This window comes from Microtus ochrogaster, chromosome 16 (genome assembly GCF_000317375.1).
Source record: "Microtus ochrogaster isolate Prairie Vole_2 chromosome 16, MicOch1.0, whole genome shotgun sequence".
NCBI classification, from domain to species: domain Eukaryota; kingdom Metazoa; phylum Chordata; class Mammalia; order Rodentia; family Cricetidae; genus Microtus; species Microtus ochrogaster.
Window position 1 is genome coordinate 159,355 of NC_022018.1, and position 15,472 is coordinate 174,826.

The following is a 15,472-nucleotide window of genomic DNA, read 5'->3' on the forward strand; positions in this document are numbered from 1 at the left end:
CCCCCCATTCTCTCACTGTCATAAGGCTTTTTCACAGAGTCACAGTAACACTCAGCATGATCACTTGCCTCACTTTTAAAATGCAAGGGCTGTGACTGCTCATGACACCCTTATTAGAAGCATGTATTCACTGTGTAGCTCATGTTTTGCAGGCATGCTCATTACTCTGTCTAATTCCATGAGAATTACTTTATCAGTGTATAGGGTTAAAATTCACATTACTGCCTTCTAGTCTATCTACAGAGAAGGGATAGTATTTTTTTATTTTTAGAAAAGTTCTCATTAATGTGTTTTATTTGGATGTAATTGTGTAAACCTTCAAGTTAAGTTTCATGCACATGTCAGGGAACAATGACCTCTTTCTCCCCTGGCCCCTGGTATCCATCTCTCCTAGTGACCTTTATTCTTTCTGAGCTTTTCCTTTAATGCCACCTAACACAATGCAGCATCATGTGACCTTGTACATAGTTGGTGGTGTGGCATTTCCTACGTGAACTACTGTCAAGCTTGGGGAACCTTTCCAGGACGGGCTGGCGCAACATGCCATCTGAGCACTAAGCTTATGAGCATCCAGCTTATAGTGCTGTATGAGCAGGCAAGAATTTAGATCCATTGAAAAATGACATATGTAACAAAATGTGACCAGTCGGAGGCTAAAAAACATTATGTTTCATTCATAAATTTGGGATCATATTGATTTTGCAGAATGGAACTGATTTAGCAAATGATGGCAAAAATTCCCATTTATTCAACTACATATGATCTTCCTTCCAGTCAGGAAAAATCTTGGAATCAAATGAAATGATGCATTGTTAATACTGCCTTGACTCTATTGAGATAAGAAATAGTATAATTAAACCTTTCAAGCTCATGAAGTAGGATAAGTTTTCAAATTAACCAAATATCTGTAATGTCAGGAAGCCGGTATGGGCATGAAACTACAGAAAGGAAGAAATTGCTCTGAGATGGCTTCTGATTAGTTGCAGGATTCAGTTCTCCCTCCCCCAGGGTGTGTGTGTGTGTATGTGTGTGTGTGTGTGTGTGTGTGTGTGTGTATCTGTATGTTAATTGTATCCCCAGCTCCAATCGTGGGGAACCTGCTACAAAGGAAGAACAAAGAACAGATGGATTCATTTCTGTTTACTTGATTATTCAATGGCTCATTGGGTACTTGTCAAGAAGCAGGCACAGGGCCTGGGCTTGAGGAAACTAAGATGATGGTACAACAGCTTAGTTAATGAGGAAGAGTACATGTTACTGCTAAATGTTGCACACACAGTGGTCTATAGCTTGTGGCACTGTTTTGAGGAATTGGGGACCCTTTACGAGATTGGGTCTACCTGCAAGAAGCGGGTCCCTGGGTTGGGACTTTAGAGTTAGACCCAGCCTGCTCTTCAGGTCTAAGTGCTCTGATCACTAGTCTGCCAAGATGTAATAAGCAGAGACACCAGCTTCAGCTGCCACATCTTTCCTACCATCATGGACTGTGTCCTTTTAAACTGTGAGCCAAACTAAACCCTTCCTCCTTTAAGTTGTTTCTGTTAGGTGTCGGTTACAGTACAAAAAAGTAACTAAGACGGAACATCAGTAAACATGGTGGAAAAGGGGATGATGCCATTTAAAAGACTAAGGACTCCCAGGTTAGAGGGTTGTTCACAGGATGAAAGGGAAAGAGAGAAACTTACTGCCATTGGAGGATGGGAGCCAGAAGACCCTGAAGGTTCAGGGGCTGGTGCCGCCCATGCTCAGCAGCTGTAGAGTGAGTAGGCAGAAGTGTGTGGGGCTCATTTGCACACTAAAACTAGTCATTGCCATGACTACACTAGCCCTTTGCCCAGTGGACTTCATTCTGATCTCCTACTAAATTGCTTCCTGTGCTTCTGCTTCCTTCCTTGAACTCACAGGTGGCCTGTCCACAGCCCTGACCTAGCCTACATTTCATGACCATTCATCTGCAATTCACTTACCCCTCTATGGCTTAGTAACTTTGTGTTGGGTGTTCATTCCAAACCTACGAGCCACGGCCAGGAGGGGTGAGGTCATACTATTCCAGGTCCTTACCAACTAAGTTGGATGGCAAGGCAGGAGGTGTGACTTGTATCTCCAATGGAGATACAGGAAGGCCCAGAGAATGTGGTTTGTAGGCTGGCCTTGCTGTCCAAGGAGAGTTTAAAGTCAGAATGGAAGACGGAGTGAGATGGCTCAGATAGGAAGGAGCAGAACAAACTGAGCTGGGCTATTAACGTAGTCCATGCAGATGAACACTAAGTAAGGAGACTGAGGCTGGACCACAGTGGCCTGTGGGATGGCTTAGTGAGGATGAGTGAGATGGCAACCTCGAAGAGAAAGGACTAGAGCTCGGCCTCACGAAGACTAAGTCAACAGTTCAGTGTGTGACACATGGGGAAAGAGACAGTCAAGGCATGAGGTGTAGCTTCATGACTGACATCAGCTCCAACTCTAATGCAATGGCTGCACACCAGCATGCTGGCAGGAGGCACCTGCAGAGACCCACCAGGGTCCTGGGAGCACAGAAGGGCAACATGTGGACAGCAGAAAAGAACACAGGTGTGTGCAGGCCCAGGAACTGTGATGGTGAAGCTGACTCAGGCTGTAAAGCCAGGCTTCTCGTAACTGGTTTTTGACTCCTGGAGGCCTAAGAAGGGAAGATGAAGGCCACATGAAATTGTGCAAAGGGAGGTGACTTCTACAGACTGTGCGTGACAGGGACTCTGGGATTCTTCAGAAGCCTCCTCAGAGTTACAAGAGCAGAGAGCCTGGTGCCAAGCAAGGCTTGTGGTTGATAGTAAGGAACGTAAGAGGTAGTCCTGGAACTTGCTCTGTAGACCAGTCTGGCCTCGAACTCACAGAGATCCATCTGTCTCTGCCTCCGGAGTGCTGGGATTAAAGGCGTGAGCCACCACCGCCTGGCTTGAAAAAAAGCAGTTTTAAAGCAGGTGACTAACCTGCTACCTCTGTTGAACACAGTGGTATCAAGAGGATGAAGTGGTAACTGATGTCTTTGGGGTCGGGCAATATGGAGGTTGTAAGTGACTCTGACTGCAGCAAAGCTAAGGAAAGATGGACTGTAAGTCTGTGGGCCATGGACTCAGGCCATTGAGTGCTGAGGAAAGACTCAAGCCTAGCACTGTTGTCTCTTACGAAAAAGAAAAGAAAACAAGAACTTTACTGCTAAATGACACCAAAATCCGCACCTCTGTTTCTGTTATCTCTCCCAAGCCTAAGTCATAGATGCTGCCAGACACTGCCTTTACTTTTCACCTTCATCCTCTAAAGCCAGTGGCTGTATATGAAACTCTCTGTATCTCCCTGCCTGTCCTTGCTAATGAAGGAACAAATGAACATACTTCATTTCTAATGCTACATAGGTCTGTGTGACAGAGAATGATGGGCACTGGTCTCTGCATATATGTGGGGTACCGCTCAGAATACCAAAGTCCTGAGAGGTCCTAGTCTCTCACAAAAAATAGCACAGCACTTTTTGCATAGTTCAGAGATAGATGCTACATAGCCTTTAAATCATACCCAGTACATTGGAAGAGGAATGTAAAAGTTCTGTGAGGGAAGAATAATGGCAATAGAGGTCTACATATGTTCAGTTGTAATACATTTTAAGCAAACAGATAATTAATAAAATCTTTTATTTATGTGTACCTGTGTCTGTGTGGGTGTATACACTTGTGTGTGTTGGCACCCACGAGGCCAGAAGAGGGTGGGGTTGGATCTTGTGGAACAACAGTTACAGGCAGTTGTGAGCTGCCTGATGTGGGTGCTGGGAAGTATGTGCTGGTCCACTGTACTAACTGCCAAGCCATATTTCCAGCCCACACATTTTTATATGAACCTGCAGCACTGAACCCTAGGATAATCAGGACCAGATGTAAGCACCCCAGCAAATAGACCTTATAGAACACTCAGCAGCACCAGGAAATATGACGATTCTCTAGCCTGTGGTGGAATAAAATGATCTCAACACAAAGAGATATTTTGTGTAAGCCTTATTCTCAACTTGAATCCCGTTACTGATGAGAGGAGGGCAAATGCCTGGAACCTTCAGTGTTAACATATCTTAAGAGCCAAGTGGGTTCGGGTGAGGGTTCACACACACGAAACACACAGAAAAAAAATAGGAGGCAAGGAAGAAAAAGCCATACCCACACACTTACCACCTTTGTGAGTGACTGTCTAGGCCACATAGACGGGGACAGAGACCCAAATAAGATGAGCAATCTTAGGACAGAGATGATGGGGAACAGAGCAGGGAGGCCCCTTTCTTTTCCCACATAAACTTAAAGGATTGCTCTGGGAGAAGTAATTTTACAGCCAACTTATAATATGCTTGAAATGCAGACTCCTCAGGGGGACAACAAACACTGCATCTGAGCTATGGATAAATTTACTGTTGCCACCATCCAATAAGACTATTAAATGTTAGTGTTTGGCCCAAGTGTTAGTATTGTTTTTCTTTTTAAATATGAAACATACCTTGGAATCCTGATACTATCTGGACAACATCTTCATAGACCATCAGAGTGGCAGAGCGTTCAGGAAGCAGGCCAAGGCTCAGAGAGGAAAACACTGTAAGAACAAAATGGACATAAGGGAGCTCAGTTCAGTTCAAATGCTCACTCTGACTTTCTGGGTACTCGGCATTCTTCCTACTTTCTTATTTCAAACCAATCAACAATATTGATTTTTCTGAAAGATGAGTGAGACACATTCAAAATGCCAGTCTTGTAATAGTCTTGTAATAACTACTGTCTTGCCATAGTCATCTTGAGTTTTGTTTTGTTTTTTTTGTTTTGGGTGTATGTGTGTGTGTGGGGGGGGGACACATTTACAAGTGTGTGCATGAATGTGTAAAGGTCAGAGGTCAACTTTCAGCATGGTTCGTTTCTCAGGCTCTCCACCTTTTTTTTTGGGACAGGATCTTTCCCTGGGACCTGATGAGAACAGACTGACTGGCTTGCAAGCCTCGGGGATCTGCCTGTCCTGACATCCTCAAGGCAGGGATTACAATTGCGCACCACCATTACTTGGTTTTTATTTTTTATTTTTATATTTTTTACATGAGTGGCAGGGAACAAATTCAAACCTTGTTAGTATGACTGGATTATTTTCTCATTTCCTTTGTAAGAGATCTTAGTGAAGTAAGGCCTCTTGACACTGGAGTATATTAAAAGTTATTATGCCTAGAATATATGGATATACATATACGCATACATATGTAATGTTAGGTATTAGCATTAGAAAAATTATAAAATATGTACTTGGGATCACATATGCAGTATGTTCAGACTGTCCCTCTCCAAACTTAGAAGTAATAACACAACACAAATTATATTAATATTTGGACTTTTAACTTTGATTCACAAGGTCAACATGTTTCAGGGCAGATGCGTGTTGTGATTTGGTTGTGAAATGAGCTTGAACACTGTCCCCAGCTGGTGGCACTGTTTTGAAAGGTTGTGGAATGTTTAGGAGGTAGAGTTACAGGAAGTGTGTGACTGGGGACAGGCCTTGAACATTTCCGGTCTGTCTTCTGCTTTCTGACCATGGACACAATGTGGTCAGTCCTCACACGCTACTGCTGCTATGCCTCTCTTCCTGACAGACTGTGTTTCTTCTTAAACCTGAGGCATTAGAAATCCTCCTTTTTTCAGGCATTTTGTCACATGCAATTTGAACTTAAGGGGAAAAAACCATGCAAATAATTCCACTGTAAACTAACATTTTCAGGCTCTTACTGACAGGTCAGCTGTAGCTCTAAGTTTACTGATTTGGATACTTTAGCTAAGCATTAAAACAACTCTAAGAAGTAGGTATTATTTAAGTGCGTGCTCTTCAGGGAAGGAAACAGGTTTATAGATACGGAAATAACTTTCCAAATATCCCCCAGCCGAGAGGTGGGGGCTGAGATCTCAGATTTGTATATGGGTATAGCAAGGGAACAAAGTGAGTTGCCAACCTGGGTAACTTAGTGAGCAACTATTGCCACAGCAAGCTCTTTACTGACTGGGCTTTCTCCCCATGTAAGTATGTAAGTAAGTAAGTTGCATGTATATTTGAGGCATCATTTCACTAAATAACTGAGATTATCTTGGAATTCCCAGGGAAGCACACATACTTGAATTATGGGTCTTCACTATGACTGCAGGAAGTAACTCAACTTTCTATGAAAATATCAAAACTTAGAAAGATCAAGTGTTAAAGATCCTAATGATTTTGTAGTTCTGGCTTTCCACAAGCATCCCCCCCCCCAAACTGCTGGTGTGCATCTGCCCTCCCCTCTAGTCAACATTTAGCTGTGGCTCTGTTCCAGGACTATGCTATATCATGAACAGAGCACATAAACGTGGGCTGTGCCTTCAGAATCACTCATTATAAGGGGACCATGACCCATAGGAAACAGAGGACAAGCAGAAGGGGACAAGTGCCATGACAAATCTAAGAACACATTTTGGTGCTATGGAAAATGGCCTGACAGTTCCTCAGATACTCAACACACAATGACCAGCAATTTCCCTGCTAGATACAAACTCAAAAGCACTGAGGCATGTTTGTGCAAAAACTTGTGTATGTATGTTCACACAGCCACTGTCCATAACAGCAAAAGTGGAATGAGCCCAAATCAACGTCTGTCGACTGAGAAATAGATGAAGCTTGGCATGTACATATGAATGAATATTGCTCATTAATAGAAAGGCATGCAGTACTGACGTGCCACAAGAAGGATGGCCTGTGTATTAGTTGCTTGCCTTGTTGAGTGACAATACTGGACCAAAGCAACTTAAGGAAGGAAGCGTTTATTTGGGATCACGGTTGGAGGGTACAGTCCATGAAGGCAGGGTGGCTACGGTAGTGGGAACTTGAGAGCAGGCCACCCAGCCCGGGAGCACGGGGCTATGAGCGTTCCTGCTCAGGGTGCTTTCTCCTTTTAATTTAGTCCTGGACCCAAGCCCAGGGAATGGTTCCATCCACAGGTGAGGTCGCTCTTCCCAACTCATTTAATCTAGAAGATATCACAGGCATAGCCAGAGGCTCTTTTTCTAGGCAATTCTAATCTGACCAAGCTGACAATAAAATTAATTATCACAGCCTTGAAAACATGCTGAGAGGATGGCAGGCATAAAAAAAGCCACATACTGTCTGATTCTATTTATATATAATCTTTAGAACAGGCAAATCCAGAGACAGAAGGCAATTTAGAAGTTGCTAGGAGCTGGAATGGATGGGAAATAGGAAGTCAGAGCTAATGGATACAGTTAATAGAGGGTGATGGAATGTGCTGGAAATAGATAATGGGGACATGATAACTGCACAAAGCCATCAAGGATACATTTTTTAGAGTTTCATGATCTACCAACTAAGCCAGCCAGGCATTCTAAAGCATGCATTATTTAAATGGTGCTCTTTGTGTGTAGTGTACATGTGAATATGTGTATACATCATGGTGCATATGTGTTTATATGCACATGGAGGTCAGAGGCCAATATCAGTGTCTTCCTTTATTGGTTTCTACCTCATTTTTTGAGACAGTCTCTCACTGAACTTGGAGCTCACTGATTTGTCAAGACTAACTGGACAACATGCTCAGAGATTCTCCTGCCTCTGCTTCTCCAGCACCAGGACTACAGTGTACAACACTGTGTATGCCTGTGTTTCACTTGGGTGCTGGAGATTGACAGTCAGGTCCTCATGCCTGCACAGCAAGTACTTTACTGGCTGGACCATTTCCATAGTCTCTACAATGGTGTGTTTTATGGGTAGTTGAAATTTATCTGGTACTTGGGAGGTTGAGGCAAGAGGATTGAAAATTCAGGGTCTATCTAGATGACACAGTGAATTTAAGGCCAAATTGCATAACTCAGTAAGGATCAAAAAATAATATAGCAAAAGGACTTGGCTGTAGCTCAATGATAGAACACTTCCCTGGCATTCTTGAAGCCCTGGGTTCCATGCTCATCACTGCAACACAAACCCAAACCCAAACAAAACAAAAAGAAAAAAAATCACAATTATTGGGACATCAAAGTTGGGAGAAGAGTTCAGACAAAGTTGGAGGAGTAAAGATCAGAATAAAAGAGGAAGCAGAAACAGCAGAGGGTGCTAGGAGCTCTTCTTCTGTCCTTCCTGACCCTTGTGGGGCCATAAATGAACAAAGACGAGAGGGCTCAAGTCTCTTAACTTGTGTCAATCCTTTACGGACACTTCTATGGATGCCTTGCAGGCTGTCTCAACTATTAGCTAAACCCCCAGATAGCACAGGCTAGGCTCCTGGTGGCTAGGAAGAAAGGACAGGACTTCTGTGGAGAATGTAACCCATGGAAGCAGCTCACTTACAAGTCAGGTTGCACCAAGCTGCCTCCTCCACACATGCCTCTTCATGCTCTGCTCCCTCTCAGAGTTTGCCAGAGCCTGGAAGCACCCTGAATAGCTCCAAGCACCTCTGTGTTGCCTGGTGTGAGCTCTGAGACCACCCGTAACCTTCATCAAAAACTAGGTGTGGTAGTTTGAACAAGATGCCCCCGTAGGCTCATATATTTGAATGCTTAGTCACCAGGGAGTAAAACTCTGACAGAATTAGGAGAAATGGCCTTGTTGGTGGTGCGTCACTGGGTGTGCGGCTCTGAGATTTCCAAAGCCCACACCAGGCCCGGTGTCTCTCTCTACCTGTGGATCAGGACATAGCTCTATTAGCTATGGCTCCAGCACTTGCCTGCCTGCTGCCATACTCCCTATCACGATGATAATGCCTTAAACCTCTGAAACTGTAAGCAAGCCCCAATTAAATGTTTTCTTTTATAAGAGTTGCCTTGGCCATTGTATCTCTTCACAGCGGTACAACAGTGACTAAGACACTAGGGGACTGGGACAATGTGCTTAGAAACTTGTTTCACATGGAACTTTCCATCACCAGGGAAACCGCCTGGATGAACTGCTTCTCAAATTTTACTTTTCAGAGGGAAACAAGTGATGTATTATAATGGGTCAGCTATGTGCAGCAGGGGCTTCAGGGAGCAGCAGCACTGGGCTATGGGCCCAAATCTGTAGCAGGATGAGAGGTGGCAGAAAGGCCCGGAGTTCCCAGTGCACGGTATTTTTACTCACTCTGAGAGGGTGTTGACTGAAGGCTCTTCACAAGAAGGAGGAATTCAGTCCTCTGCCACAAGTGCTGAGGATGGAACCCAGGGTCTCTCTCTCTCTCATATGCTAGGCAAACACTCTGTCACTGACTGAATTATAAACTAGCCAGTGCCTTTTTTAAAATTGGTAAGTAGAGAGATAGGAACATCTCAGCTCTGCTTTAGGGAACAGGGAGACTTCCTAGAGTGAAATTAGCTCACTTGGGATTTTCAAGATAGAACAGAAGCTTTTTCCATGAGCGTGGTAAAAAGGAGCGTCCAGAATAGCATACAGAGAGCAGAGAGGGCGATACCATCACCCAGACTCCTCCAGGGAACCCAGACTGGCCAACTCATGAGATACGAAAAGGGAGAGGTCACTAAGGGAGGAGGCTCATGTGCCGTTTAGAATTCCTGGAGGCCACTGAAGGATTTCAGGCAGTGTATAATGTAATTGGGCACATACATTGAATTTTAAGAATTCTTTGATAATTTCACACATGCATAGAATGCATTTTGGTCCTTTTCAGGCCCCACCGCCCTTTCGATGCCCCACTGCTGCTGACCACTTTCCTCTTCCCACCCAGTCCCTCTCCTTCCTTTGCTCCATCTGTTATGCTGTATGAGCTCCTGAGTCTAATTAGGGCTGCCCGCGAGGGTGGGGGTTACTTAGAGGAGCACGCTCAGCTCATCGATGGCTATGTCACTCTTCCTCAGCAACGATTAACTATTACGAGCTCTCAGGGTCTCAGAGCTTCTCTCTAGCCATGGCGGGAAGGCTGTCTTGTGTGGGTAACCACAGTGGACACGTGCATTTACAGACACGGTGCTTGCAACTTGGTGGGTGTTTTTTGAAGAACCTAACTAACCAGGCCAAAGACCAGGGTAGTTGTCCTGGAACACAGACTTCTTTGCCAGAGCAGTGGAAGAACTACGATGCAGAATGATCATCTTTAGTAAATGGACAAATTGGTGTACCCCTGTTTGACCTGTTTGCTGAGTTCCCTCGCTCTAGTTTAGACACCCTTCTGATGTGGGAGAGTCTTCTGTTTTGTGTTGATTTCATTGGTTAATAAAGAAACTGCCTTGGCCCTTTAATAGGACAAAAATTAGGTAGGCAGAGTAGACAGAACAGAATGCTGGGAGAAAGAAGCTGAGTCAGGCAGTCGCTATGCCTCTCCTCTCCAAGATGGATGCAGGTTAAGATCTTTTCTGGTAAGCCACCTCGTGGTGCTACACAGATTACTAAATATGGGTTAATCAAGATGTGAGAGTTAGCCAGTAAGAGGCTATAGATAATGGGCCAGGCAGTGTTTAAAAGAATAGTTTCTGTGTAATTATTTCGGGTAAAGCTAGCCATGCATTGTAGGGCAGGAACGCAGCCCCACAGCTTCCTACTACACCCTTCCATGAACGAGAAAACCTAACACATCTCTTAGGAGTTATTGCTAAGGAAGAGAAAAGAAATCCATTCCAAACTCTTATAACAACAACACTGTACATGTGGAACAGAAAGGATCTCAGTTTCAAATTTTCATTCTATTTCTGAGCTCCCTGCTCTTCTGCCTTTTTTTGCTCAATTGTTTGGAATACCAGAAGTGTTAGACTCGAGTTCTAAAAACCCACACTAAAACAACAGTTTACTCTGCGTTTCACCGAGGCCAGGCTACAGTCTGGCCACACTTCTTTTAGGTGATAGCTAGGGAGTTGCCTTTATTATATTGAAAAGGTTAGCAAATAGCAAAAGGGAAGATCTTTTGAAATGATTCAGTTAATTCCATTTTAGAAGCTAGCAGCACAGGCTCTGAAAGTCCTGCTGGGGTAGTGGAAAGCGGGCCTGGGTTCCAGGTGTTTTTATGCTGTATCTAAAACTCTTTCAATTAAACTATATTGTTCCCATATTGAACTCATTCAAGAAAATGGATATTATGGAAACAATTTCCTTTCTTCAAATCATATTAATAATGTCTAAATGAAAGCCATTAGATTCTCACCGTTCTCAGGTCCCATATTTACAACTAGACATGCTTGCTAAAATGTCCCTTCTACCCCCAGACAACAGTCCCTGTGTGTACGTGCCTGTGTGCACAGTGCCCACAGACAGAGTCACATGGTGCTCATTCCCAGCAGAGGCCACACAGGGTAGCACCCTACCTTCTTGTTTCAATGTTCTCCCTTGGGAAATGCCTTTCCTTTATACCTGTTTATTCACAACTATTCACATTTTGTGCTTTCTGTTCGTAATTTCACTATTCCCATGCACAAAGCTGAAGGTTCTGAATATGAGAAGGTTAGAATGATCCTTACGGAGAAAACGGGAGAGATACACATTGTTCAGATATAGGTCATGGTGCTATGGGCTTGAGCACAAAGTTACCAGGTCAACTACATTTATTCAGCAGCGTATTTAAAGAAACACACCTAAAACAGAGGTATATACTGACAGGTGATAAACATGTGGTGACTAGGGCACTCTGGGAAGTTTGCCTTTTCTCTTTCCCTTGTAATAGAGATTCAGTGTTTGCCAGTTCTGAGACTGAAGCCTTTATAGACTGTAACTTTGGCAAATTATATACATAGACCCTACCTCGAAGAGCTGCTTTTTTGATGTAGACAGATACTGTCTGCACAACTCCCCTCCTGAAAACGTCCAATGCTACAAGGGGAGATCAAACATTTCCTTTAGATAGAACCTAGTGCAAAGGGCTTTGCGTTTTCTGATGCCTGTGATAACATTGTTGATTGTCAACTTGACAGAATCTAAGAATCGCCAAAGAGATTGGACAGTCTAGGAGGTGATATCTAGATTAGGTTAGCCAAAGTAAGAAGACCCACCCTGAATATGGGGAGGGACATTCTGAGGGCTGGGGTTTTAGGTAGCATATAACACAGAAAGCTAACTGAGCACAAGCAATTCATTCCCTGCTTCCAGACTCTGGATGCAATGTGGCCAGCTGCCCCCTGCTCTTGCTGCCCTGTCTTCCCCACCATGATGGACTTTCCTTCAAACTGTATGTTAAAATGCTTCCTTCCTTCAGTTGCCCTGGCCAGGTATTTTGCTGCAGCAATGAGGAAGGCTAGTGACACATGTATGGAGCCCACTGTCCTTCACTCTCTGGTGAGCGAGCGCAGGACTGTTTATGACATCTGTGAAGCAGAGAGGATGCCACACACGAGAGTACAGAGCTCACGCGACTGCTTATCAAATAGGCATGAGGCTGAGCATCAGGGAACTGAGTCCCAGACAGCGTCACATACTCACCCCACCCCGCCATTCCGCCACATAATGGTACCCGAATGGGTGACTCCAGGAGTTGGCATGCAGATTTCCCTGACTCCCACCACAGGTGTGCCCCCATGTCTGACTTCCTCATTGGTCACTCTGACCCGGAGGTCTGCCTTAGAGAAAGACGAACAACTTACCCGGTAATCGGATGGGCTTCCACGGGGCAGAGTTTGGCACATAGGCGTGTTTCGTGGCGGTGACAATCAGCTGATTACCCAGCTTGTATTGGAACTTGATGAAAGCAACCCCATCTGCCCCAGACGTGCCAGAGGCGACAGACACCTGGTTGGCGAAGATCTCAATGAGCGCATCTGCAACGGGCTGGTGGGTGCTGGCGTCGCTAACATGCACCTTCAAGGTCACTTCTGGAAAGAGAAAAAGCAATTAACCCTGACAGGAGGTCAAGGGGGGATATCCTAAGAACATCTAAGGTTTCATTCTTTTATAAATAATTCTGACCAGGGTCATTTTCTTCTTAATTATTAAAACTTACACAAAACAAAAGTTTATTTTTTAACTCTAAAATTAAAAAAAAATTCTTTTTCCTTATAAAATATCCTATGTTCTTTAGAAGCATGCTCCCACATGCTGCTTGGGAAGTAAGTCCTACCCTTTATCACACTAGGAAACATAAGCTATTCGTTCATCCTTCCTGCACTGTTGGACACTAGCTCCTATTGAACTCAGGCTGCTGCAGAAGGACAAGAGTGGGCTGGAAGACTATGGTGCGCCAGGAGACTTGTAGGCAGGCTCAGCAAAAGTCTCAGCGAAGGTGAGCACAAGCAACACAATTCTGGGATTACTGTTTGGTCATCACAAAGACAAGACTGAGTCGCAGTCAGAAATGTCCAGGTAAAGGGCTCAGTGTGTGAGCATGATGACTTGAATTTGGATCCCTAGCCTGGGCATAAAAATCCAGGCACAGCAATGCATGCTTGATATATCAGTTGTATGGAGGTGGAGGCAGGAGGATTCCTACGCTTGCTGTTCAGCCAGGTCACCACATCAGTGAACTCTAGGCTCAGTGAGAAGGTGGACAATGATGAAGGAAGACACAAGATTTCTACCAGTATGTCCCCCCCCATAGATAGATAGATGATAGATAGATAGATAGATAGATAGATAGATAGATAGATAGATAGAGATAGATAGATAGAAAGGAAGAGAGGCACACAGAGAGAGACACACACAGAGACACAGACAGACAGACAGACAGACAGACAGACACACTTTTTAAAAAGGGAAGACCCAAAAAATGGAAGAATAAAGACACCAAGAATACTCATGCACAAGGAGGGATGAAATCCACTCTGTAATACTATGGAGGATGAAAGCACATGGGTCAAAACTGGAAGACTACTTAAAACAGAATAAATGATTTCCCTTTACGCAGGCAAGAGATATTTACTGAGCTTTGACTCTGCCCCTAGGGCTAGAACTGTCATACCGTGGGCGATAAAGAAGACACAGGAGTACAAAGCAAATGCTATGGCTGTGAAGAGCCAGCAAGGGCTGAGAAACAAGACAAGCACACACTTCCAGGAGAAACCACAGTGGGTTCTGCAAGACATAAAGGGTGTGAGAAATCTGGCGATGCTGGGTAAGCAGGGCACAGGTTACTCTGGGAGCTTCACATTCAGGCCATGGGAGGTCACAGAGGTGTTAGGCAGTGCGTGGAAACCGAAGTTAGTTATAGAGACCTCTAGATCTCGGTAGAGAATGGGCTGAGCATGACAATCATCTGCAGATCAACACCGGGCTCAGACACTCTGTAGCAGCCAAGAGAGGAGATGGTGATGGGTCAGGCTCCAGGCTCATGGTGGGCATCAATTTCAGGACCAGACAGAGGCCCAAGTCAGAAGAGACCACTACCCCAGTAAAACCTCTTTGCTCAGGAAAGGAGTGGACATAAGTCCATCTGGGCACACTCCCACACTGTTTGATGTGTATGTTAAGCTGCCTTCAATCTGAAAGTCTTATGGAGTAACTTGAAATGGAGAGTGAGGTAGGGACTAGCAAAAACATACATGTGACCAGAGAGTCTCACAGACACAGAACATGTGGAGCAAGGCTCTCTGGATTGGTCACCAGTGAGACTGTCGGGATATGGAGGAACCTGACGGGGAGGATGAAGGTGGAGGATCAGGATTAGTGGGACACGCTGTGGTGGACTACTGCAGTTAGCACTGGGGATCGAATCTCAGCTCCATCAGGAACTATGTGGCACTGGGCAAGTCATTATGCTCTTCAGGTCTCGCCTTCCCCTTCTATAGCTAGGGAGGCCAGCAATGCACAGATAACTCACAGGGGCAAACAGCAGAACACACGGCTGCAGAGAGGAAGGACAAGAAGAGCCAACCACTGTTTGTGTATGCGCTTCATCTTTGGGATGGAGTGAGCTCAGAGAGCGGAGGCACGGGCACAAAGGTTTCAAAGGCAGGGGAGGGCATCCCTTTGAGAATGTTAATATTTTGTACCTGAAGATTTGGGGTTAGGGTGCAGCGTAGGGGTTGAATGCATAGTTCATATTTACTAGGTCTTGGATTCAATCACTAGTATCCAATAACATAAAAATATTGAAAAGGTATCACTTCTGCACAAAACCACATAGGCAGTTAAACTATTTGTTTTACGAAACTGATAAAACCTTTCCAAAGTCCTGCATTTCAACTAATCATTCATCTTCTTGCTCACTTCTCCCACGTACTGATTTAACGGATTTCTTGGGCAGATGATCATAGAACCCAGATAAATAATTACAAATCTAGAGCTTGGGGTACGTGGGAGAACGCTTGCCCAGAACGCAGAAACACCTTGGGCTTGATCCCTAGCACTCCTCCCAGGCCCCAAAGTTCAGATTTACTAACAAAGCACACCAAGTAATTCCTTAAAATCTTTTACAAAGAAAAAAAAGTTACAGAAATTGAAATGGGATGCTTCATGCCCTAGAAGGAAAAAGCTAACACTCAGCAGATAGAAGGTTCCAAGGCCAGCTGCCAAGATTGGCCTGAGTTTGATCTCCAAGACCCATGGCAGGAGG

At 44.5% G+C, this 15,472-nt stretch overlaps 1 protein-coding gene across 1 annotated transcript in view; it reads right to left on the minus strand.

The window, feature by feature from the left end:
* Fam171a1 (family with sequence similarity 171 member A1) overlaps positions 1–15,472 on the minus strand; it is a 127,915-nt gene that overhangs the window by 38,899 nt on the left and 73,544 nt on the right. The window contains exons 3-4 of the mRNA XM_013348952.2: positions 12,570–12,797; positions 4,507–4,599 (exon numbers count right to left, since the gene is read on the minus strand). Coding sequence (XP_013204406.1) covers positions 4,507–4,599; positions 12,570–12,797 — 321 coding nt within the window. The remainder of the gene's footprint in view (positions 1–4,506; positions 4,600–12,569; positions 12,798–15,472) is intronic.